General features: G+C 40.8%; 1 protein-coding gene across 1 annotated transcript; it reads left to right on the top strand.

The window, feature by feature from the left end:
- Window positions 1-694: 694 nt before the first annotated feature.
- Window positions 695-7328, top strand: LOC124692082 (protein S-acyltransferase 24-like). Its single transcript, XM_047225380.1, has 13 exons — window positions 695-1037; window positions 1796-1936; window positions 2592-2704; window positions 2817-2896; window positions 3040-3203; window positions 3770-3908; window positions 3982-4081; window positions 4343-4400; window positions 4547-4624; window positions 4719-4817; window positions 5310-5388; window positions 5471-5619; window positions 6434-7328. The coding sequence occupies exons 1-13, from the start codon at window positions 771-773 to the stop codon at window positions 6863-6865; spliced, it is 1899 nt and encodes a 632-aa protein (XP_047081336.1). The 5' UTR covers window positions 695-770; the 3' UTR covers window positions 6866-7328.
- The last annotated feature ends 2383 nt before the right edge of the window (window positions 7329-9711 follow it).

Genomic DNA, 9711 nt, shown 5'->3' with positions numbered 1-9711 from the left:
GGCTATAAAATAGTGGTGTAAGAAGTAGTTTCCGAAGCACCAGTTTGTTGGCACAAGTCGCAAAATACGTCCCTTTTTCTACTATGAAAATTCACATTTGTTAAAATATTCAGATTCTCTTGACCCTTAGAATGCTTTTTGAGCATATGTCTAAATGTTTGGCATGTCAGTCTACTATCACTAGCTCAAAGAAAATTTAGTTTAAACTTTAAACACCACCATCCACCTGTCCACTAATTCACCTATTATGATAAAACACACGGCAAAGACTTTAAATCAGAAAAAGGGAATAATGCATATAAAATCGAATCGAAACTGGGTGACAGGGTGACTTGAGGAGGGTCAACAGTGTTTCTGCATACAAATGTATGGCAGAAGAACGGAAAAATATTAAATTGGGTAGAAGAAGAGTACTCCCTCCGTTCTGAAATAGTCTACATTCTAGACTTAAAATTTGTTCTGAAATAGTATATCCCAAGATGAAGAAAGTTACATTTTGATAAAAAAAATACTAGACGCGTTCCTCTATTTTATCTCTAGCAATAATAGGGGAAAATTGTCAAGTGCGGCGTCGCCCTGCGAAAGATGCCCATCTCGCCTCCTTGGGTCGTTCCCTGCGGCTGCGTCCGTCTTCTTCCTCCTCCGGCCGAAAACAACGAAATTAATTAAACACCAGAAATACCGAGTCAAAAACGCCCTTGCGACAAGGTCCCTCGAGCCAACCTACGCGTTCTCCCCTCCGACCCAATCCCGAGGAGCCCGATCCCGCCATGGCGTCGGAGATCGAGGTGCTCGAGGACACCACCGCCGCCGCCGCCGTCACCGCCGTCGCCACCGCCGCGGGGGAGGCGGACGCGGCGGAGGAGTCGCTCAAGGACGACGTGTACACGGGCGCCGCCTACGGGGACCTCGAGAAGCTGCACCGCCTCGTCGAGCGGGAGGGCCGCTCGGTCACGGACCCCGACGGCCTCGGCTACCACGCGCTCCAGTGGGCCGCCCTCAACAACCGCGTCGCCGCCGCCCAGTACATCCTCGAGGTCCGCCATTCCCCGTGCTTCCCAATTCGTTGCTTCTGACTGCAGCTGATACTACAATAGAGGAATGCTTGTTTGATTGTTTCGCAACCCAATTCAAATCGCTGGCCCATTGATCAGCTCCGAATTTCGTGGCCGAGCTGCAGTGTAGCTCCTGCTGAATGTTTTTTTTCTGATGTCCACACTGCTGTCCACTTGCTGCTGCAAATTCTGCAATTGCAATGGGGCTGGTGTGTGATTTTGGGTCGTGACTTGCAATGGCAGGAAAGTATAATACCATCCTTTTGTTGTCCCGGGATCAGTGGGCATCTGCTATAGGTTTTGGGCTTCACTTTTATGCTATTTTGGTATGTAGCTGGTGGATGTTATAGTTGGTAGGTTGGTCCGAGCAGGGCCAGTCCAAGGCCTTGCGTTCCTAGCTTGGTTAGGGCTTTTGCCTATGTGAACCACTGGCGGTATAAACTTTTCTAAGGCCATAATCCCACTGGATCCTATCGGGTTTGTTGGTTAGTTCGTTTCGATTGTATGTTCTGCTGTTAAGGTTTAAGACAATGCAATCAACCCCGTTGACATCGGCTTTCTCAACTTGACCTCCTGTATATCTGTGGGGTTAATCATGAATGAAAGTGCCAGCTTCAGGATGCTTAACCATAGTACCTCTACCCTCATATTTGCCTGCTCTGCACCTCTTCACACTTATACTCTTTTTTTTTTTGGTTTGTTATTGTGTGATGATGATGATGTGCTTGTTATCTGGACAGCACGGAGCAGATGTAAATGCTATAGACCATACAGGGCAAACAGCACTTCACTGGAGTGCAGTGCGTGGGCATATTCAAGTTGCTGAACTACTTTTGAAAGAAGGAGCCAAGGTGGATGCTGCTGATCTATATGGATATCAGGTTTGTGTCTTAACTTTTCTATTATACCCACAGCGCTTGTCAGCTCTAACGCTCCTATACTTATCTAATATATTTCGGTTAGCTCGCCTGAGGTTAACATGCGTGTATGTGTGTGTTTGAGGAATAGTAACACCGCTGGCACAGAATAAAAGAAGTATTATTAGTGGTACACAGGTTAAGAAATGATGTAGCATTGCCGTCAGTCCTCTATAAGTTGATCTAAAACCTCTGTCTCTTACCATAGTAACCGTTTGGCAGGATAGATGTACAAGTACCAACCATTTTTGTTCATATCAATTGTTATGGTTTTTTGACTTCTTTGTTGTTACGGTTTTTTGACTTCTTTGTGCAACCGATTTGTGCTCTTGTAGCATTCAATTTTGGTAACTCGGTTACATAGCATTCCCCATAATGCAAGTGCAATTTTGGAATAGAAATGACTGGTTTATATTAAACTTTAGATTGTGGTTTCGTCCAAATGCCAATCTGCAATATTGGTACTAACACTACTCATGTACGCTACTTAGGCATTCGTAGCACATGGAATCTCCTGGTTTCACCATAAAAGCCTCAACAGAATAATAAGTCATTGTGTCAGTGTTAGCTTGTGGAATATTTTTCATGGTTCCTTAATCAATTTACTGTAATGTCGCAGACCACACATGTTGCAGCACAGTATGGTCAGACAGCATTTCTTTATCACATTATTGCAAAATGGAATGCTGATCCTGATGTCCCTGACAATGATGGCAGAAGTCCTCTTCACTGGTTTGTACTTTTCCCCTTTTTTTTTTTGACAAGTGCACCCTTCTAAATATGTTTTCAAACATGACTGCCTGCTGTCCCTAATGATGTGTCGATATATTCCTAAAATTTGTAGGGCTGCTTATAAGGGTTTTGCAGATTCCATACGTCTCCTTTTGTTTTTGGGCGCTTATAGGGGACGGCAAGATAAAGAAGGCATGTATTGAATTTCTTTACAGCCTTTCCTACCACCTGAATATGGATTACAGCAACTTAGCCTATTGGAGAAGCATGAGTTCTCCTTACTATTGTTTCTTTGGGAGCGTGCTATTCATTTCTGGTATGAACGATTTCCGTAGGTTGTACTCCTTTACATTGGGCTGCCATTCGGGGGAATATGGAGTCATGCACTGTGCTAGTTCAGGTTGGTAAGAAGGAGGACCTTATGGTGCAAGACAATACTGGGTTAACTCCAGCCCAACTTGCTGCTGATAAGAATCACCGGCAAGTTGCATTTTACCTTGTGAGTATTATGAACTTATAAATATTTTTTTGTAAAGAGACTCGAGTAACTTTCTAGCATCTCAAGAGTCAATTTATCTTATTTATACTCTAATAGGTTTGTCAGTTAAACTGAATGAAATGCATTATTGATGGCTGCGTTTTTTTTGCGTAGTTGCACTTTGCTCGTGTTCATCCTAGAGAATTATTTTGCAGACCTGATTGCAAGTAGTTTCCAGTATTAGAGGAGTCAGTATGTTCCAAGGACCCTGCTATTTTCCATAGATTTTGTATAAGTTCCTGTTACCCAACACTAATTCTTCTTCTACTAAAAAAGTGGATATCTGTGTTTGTACTTTGTAGAGTACACTTTTAGCAATACTGGCATGAATGGCTGAAGCAGAAAATGGTGACCACTACTCAAAGTGATCATCTATACTGTATAGAATATACTTTTACCTATTGCCAGTCTAGATTATCTGGACTAGAGACTTACAGTTGTAATTAGTACCCTCATTGTAAGATTTGTCCCAGTACAGCAGGCCAATGCTAAAGATCGACTAAGATGGCTTGCTTGGTTTTATGCAGGGGAATGCTAGAAAAGTGCATGAAAGAGGATGTGGTGGGAACAGTTATTATGTGAAGCTATCAAAATTAGGACTTGCCCCTGTTCTTTGGTGTATTATTATTGGCTTAATTGTTGCATATATACATTCAGTTATCGCAGGTATATTACTATCTTGACGCTCGCCGGATTCATTAGTTATCCAGAATATGATAATCATTTGTTTCCTTTGCAGGACAATACAACACTAATATGACATTATTACTTGGCTTCTTTTCATGGTTGGGAGTTTTCCTTGCAATAGTTGGACTGGTTATGTTTTATAGATGTAGCAGGTAAATATTTGGTCATGGTACTGTAGCTAATAACTTGAAGGCTGATATTAATTGCCACCTTGAAGTCATATATTTTTTTTCGAAAAATTGAGCTCTCATATATTATTCTCACATGTAATACATAATAACTGTTTTCCGGGTTGCGTGGTTTGGAAAAGTAAGAATTCATTTCTTTATTGGAATACAATGTTGGTACCATATGTGATTTTGACCATTTAAAAATTCGTTTGGAATGAGTATGACATACTTTTTGTTATGCAGGAAAGATCCTGGTTACATCAACAAGAACATAAGAGACACACAAAGTCAAAGAGATGATGTAAGCTTGAGAGATTTGGGAAGCCACTGTGGCGTCCTATCAATATGTTAATCTCCTACTTCCTTATAGATTTTCACCTTTAGGAACTTGAAATATTGTTCTGTAGTAGAAAATGTGCAATGTTAATCTTGTGTTTTCTCCTCTAGGAACCTTTGTTGAAGAGGGGTCTAGATAATCCAGAACTTCTGGCTGGTAATTGGTCTCAACTGTGTATTACTTGCAAAGTAAGTTATTTCCCTTTTTCATTGTGCAATCACTAATCTAGTTTTTTTCAAATATATTTTGCCTCAAATAATCGCTATTTCTGCTTTTCAATAGATTGTTAGACCCATACGCTCAAAACACTGCTCTACATGTGATCGATGTGTTGAGCAATTCGATCATCACTGCCCTTGGGTATCAAATTGCATAGGAAAGGTACTCATTCAGTCCCTTTTTGTATGTTAAACTTCCTTATTTGTAACCAAATACTGCTTTTGTTCATAAATATATGACTTTTTAGAAAGCGTGCAGTCAAACATGTCTAACTTTAACCTGTAGACTTTTTTTTAGATTGTTAAGGTGAAAATAGCATCATTAGATTTGTCATGAAAACGACTTATAACACATCTTTTTGCAATTATTTTACTAATATATGCCTACACAAACTAATGGTTGAAGATGCTATTGGAGACCTGTGTCATTGACTAGAACGCAATGTATTTTTGAACGAATACTAATTTATGATTAGAAAGCTGAATGTTTCAACCAAACATCCTGATAACTAAACCTGGTATACACACCCAAGCTGAGGCCAAATAGCTGTTCTGTTCCTAGTTAAAGAATCACAATTTTGTTATTCCGTTTTGAATATTGTGATATAAACTCTCAGTATTATAAGTTCTAAGCAACAAGTGGTTCCAATTGCAGAAGAACAAATGGGAGTTCTTTATGTTTCTTATCCTAGAAGTCTCTGCGATGATCATTACTGGTGCTACGGCCATCATAAGTATGTAGCCATCTTTTTTCTTTTGCCTTTACAGTTTGTAGCACAGAAGATTTGCTAACCTTTGTTATTTTCGCAACGGCAGGAATCGTAGGAGATCCAGCCTCTCCAGCATCATTTGGTGGATGGCTTGACTATTCAGCTACAAACCATCCTTGGGTGGTGTCTTTTCTCGTAATGGATCTTTTCCTTTTCTTTGGCGTTATAACTCTAACATTAGTTCAAGCGTCACAGGTAGGAACCATGCCAATGTTTATCTTTTCGTATCTATGATTATGGGTGTGTTTGGTTTGTGCCCAAGATTGCCCTACCAAAATATTGGCTAAATTTTGGTTGAACTATTCCTTACCCACAAGTTGGCCAACATTGGCTAAAAAAATGAACTAGAATTGGTAGTGGAACATTGGCAAGCCAAAAAATTGGCAACTATCCAAATAAGAACTTATCTTTTGGTTATGACCAAAAAATTGGTAGAGTATGCTTTGGTAGCAATCCAAGGCCTAGATTGAATCCATGTTAGCAGAAGCACTTCATACAAGTTAATGAGTACAAACAAATCTCTTCTGCTTTTTTCTTTTGCTTGTGAAATGTGCAACAATGTCCATCAAGTAAGGATGTGTTTCCTGCCATGGGCAACCAATTGTTTGATCATTTAGACTCCATTTAAGTATCTAACAATACCTTTTTGCATCCTTTTGTCACTGGCACAGCGTGGATGTAGTTTCTAAACCACGTGCCGCAATCTTTGACGAACATCTATCTGCCATTTCACATATTATTCTTCCTGTGCCAAGTGCCACCTGTACTTTGTTTGCATTTCCTATAGTCTAGCACTGAGATCAACACAGATGTATTCTGTTTATGCATATGCTTGTGTCTACATATGATTATAGAGGTTATAATTTCTGCGTATGATATGATTCATCATATTTTTCATTGTTACCGTGTTCCATTTTTCATACTCAAAATGATTGGTCTTATTTTTCTGTTTGCCTTCATCCCGCACTCTTCTCCATGTGTCGATCATTTCTTGCTTCCTGCTTTGCAGATATCCGGAAATATAACAACAAATGAGATGGCAAATGCCCTGAGGTACAGTTATCTCAGAGGCCCAGGTGGTCGGTTCAGAAATCCATTTGACCACGGGGTGCGTAGGAACTGTTCTGACTTCTTCCTGAAGGGGTACAATGAGGATATTGAGAAGGTAGAACAGACATTGCATCCTGATGAGGAAATGGCAACGATTCAAATGACAAGAAGTGCAGTCCCGCAGAATGGTGAGAGCATGCCACTTCATGGTAATGGCGCTGACCAATGTTGTGCTGATTCACAAGCCAACTCGAAATCTCATCGCCATGTCAGTTCATCTAAATGTTGCAATCACAGTAAGAAGGCTGACAAGACCCCTTTGGGCCTAGGGTTGGGCCTTGGACGTAACAACCCCGCTACCCGTTATGCACGGAATCTTCTCCCCTTGTGACTCATCTGGAGAGTGGTCTCTTATTCCCTTGTGATTCAGTACGATAAGGCAATTGCATTCTTAATTTAGCTGCATGTGTTACACAACCACAGAAATTTTGGCGGGCTATCTCTTCAACTGAAATTCTTCGCTTCAGTCTGGCTGTACTGATATCGTCGGGTGGTCGATGGGTAGACGCAGAGTCACATATTCACTGAGTACTAAACTGGCAAGAGTACAAAGGAGATTGAATCTGTATCAGAGCTCCACGCGACAGTAAAATTCTGATGGCACAAGATCTTTTTTTTTTTGCGTGTGCAGAAGTGCATCAGTGTACAATGTCTGACATTTTGTGTGTACATGAAAGGTTGCTAGTTCAGATGCTGCTGATTCTAAAAAGAAGAAATTGAGATGCTGTCTTTTTCTGGAAAATACAGTTGTACATTGGAAGAGTTGTAAATGACAAAGTAACCTAATTCCGCCACATGATTTTTCCTTTTTTTTTTCATTTTTATTGTTGCTCTGCTGAGCGAAATATAGAGGTCTTATTGGACTCAAATTGCCGGCTTCGTAGTCATTATCAATTTTTCGTATGAGTGCTATATAGGAACATTTGATGAGATGATATGATCTGTACTGCAATCACCTGTGATCTTCGTCCTTGTCTCTTTAGTAAACGGGTTTGGTTTGGATCGCAGGCAATTTGAGGCGAAATGTTACAATATGCTCTTGGCAAAAGTACCACAACTTACTACCATGCATAGTATGGTGTGCTACTGCCTCCCTTGCTCCCAAGTCTTGGAAGTCCAACCGAAAAGTTGGGAAAAATTATAATCTTTTGAGTGAATTTATATGAAGTGCTGTAGAATATTTCACCATCGTGTAGGGTTTTATCCTTGAAACCCCAGTCCCACGTATTGAGAATATTCCACTTCCCAAAGCATCCATTATTCCCTTTGCTTGGAAAATTCTCCAAAACTTCCCAGAGAACTACTCTACACATGTATAATCCACTTATTCAAAAATATCGCATTGTCAAATGCAATATTTCCAGCAAAAAATATTTGTTTCCTATCCTTTTTGAAAATGTATTTCTATATATGCCTCTACATCTCTAAATATCATCAAAATTTTTGGAGACGGTCCTTATCTCAATATATTTACCCTATAAATGTTTTGACCCCGCTTGAACATCCTAGCCCTATGTTTCTTGCACAACCGGCCATTTTTGTACCTTCGATACAAACCTCCACCTACATCATTCCAAAAAGCACCAACTCTTGCTACAATGTTCATCACCCCCATGTTGACATCCAATGCAAAGGTCAACCCGACATGGCATAGTGAAAACAGTTGGCATTGACCAAATACTTGTGGCCATTTTTGCACTTAAGTTCAAATTATCACCTACAGTTGTCCAAATGTCACCAAACATGGTAGACCCACTCCCCACACCTATCTTACCATCTGGTACTGGTAGAAACCTTTGGATTAATCAGGATTGAGGAATATCTTTGAAGAAACTTTGCATTACCAAGTTTGTGTGATCCAGTCAGCATGGTCTACCTTGGGTTAAAGCTGATATGAGCCATATAAACAAATTGACTTCCTCATTTCAAGCCTAGTGACTGTTCGTTCTGGTGGAGGGACTGTCTAAAGCTTTTGCCTATGTATAGAAACATTTGCATCCTGCCAAGTTAAACAAGGCAATACAACTTTATTTTGGAAAGATGCTTGGGCAGATTTTGATCCTCAAACACTATGGCCTCATGTGTTCTCTTTTGTGCTGGATGAAAATATTTCTGTGCAACAAATGATTAAATAGAGGAGCATCTCTTCCACTTGCCACTTTCAGAGCAAGGCTTTCAGGAACTAGCTGAACTGCAACAAGGTATTCAGGCTACAGAAACTGATGTATGTAAATATTTTCAAGGACCTGTTATCATGAGCATAGCGAGCACACACATGAGCTACAAAGTTGGCAGATGGGCCAGCAAAACTGAAATAAAAAACTCAAAAGAAGAAACTAACTCATGTATTTCACTAAAAATTGGAGCGATCAGAGAGCGCTAACTCTTCCTCTCCTTCCAAAGCCGCGCCAACTCCTCGCAATCCGACTCGCATGTGATTCTTGTAAAACCCCTTCGCTTGGAGAAGCTGATCACATCCCTGAAAGCCAAAGCTTCAATGGATAGTGGATCCACAATATCTTGGTAGATTTGACCCAAGCACCTCTGAAAGGATGAAACCAGCTTCATCTCTCGCCACACCACCTCCAGCAGCAAAACCTTGCTCGCTTCTAACAGCTCCATCAGAATTGAGTTTAATCACTCCTGGCGCTGGTCCATGCCAGGTACATGATGGCCGGCTAACATTATCCTTCCTTTCCTTCTTATTCTCGAAATAGCCCATCGTTTCAGCAATAGCTTCAACAATTTTACTAGGGACACACCCCATATCATCATGTGTCCATCGGTTTCCCGAATCCCAAATGGCTAACATGATCGATATCACTCTTCTCACCCCCTCTGATTAAACATGGGATCACATAGAATGTCCATCATCCATGTATCAGGGACTCAGGGTGAAACCTTGGTATGCAAGATTTCTCGGGTAGCCATCCAAAATTGAGTTGCATGCCCGCATTCCATCATTGCATGAAATAACATCTCCAGAGCCGTGTTACAAATTGAACAAGTACTATTCACTCTAACATGCCACCTAGTCAGAGTTGCGTAATCAGGCACAATGCCTTTGAGAACTCGCCACCAAAAAACTCGTGCTCTCGGTAGAACATCCAGCTTTCATAATCTCATCCATTTATCCTCCTCCACTGAGTAACCACCAACATTATCATTGGTTGCCCT

Source organism: Lolium rigidum, chromosome 2, assembly GCF_022539505.1.
Source record: "Lolium rigidum isolate FL_2022 chromosome 2, APGP_CSIRO_Lrig_0.1, whole genome shotgun sequence".
Taxonomy (NCBI): domain Eukaryota; kingdom Viridiplantae; phylum Streptophyta; class Magnoliopsida; order Poales; family Poaceae; genus Lolium; species Lolium rigidum.
Note: the sequence above shows the minus strand (reverse complement) of the source record. Positions and strands in the feature narration are given on the sequence as shown.

What these genes read in the sequence shown, in the direction of transcription:
- LOC124692082 (XM_047225380.1), top strand. Translation starts at nt 771, where the DNA reads ATGGCGTCGGAGATCGAGGTGCTCGAGGACACCACCGCCGCCGCCGCC. An exon ending in ATGTTTTATAGATGTAGCAG is followed by an intron (nt 4,082 to 4,342) that starts GTAAATATTTGG and finishes TTTGTTATGCAG; the next exon opens with GAAAGATCCTGGTTACATCA. An exon ending in AACTGTGTATTACTTGCAAA is followed by an intron (nt 4,625 to 4,718) that starts GTAAGTTATTTC and finishes GCTTTTCAATAG; the next exon opens with ATTGTTAGACCCATACGCTC.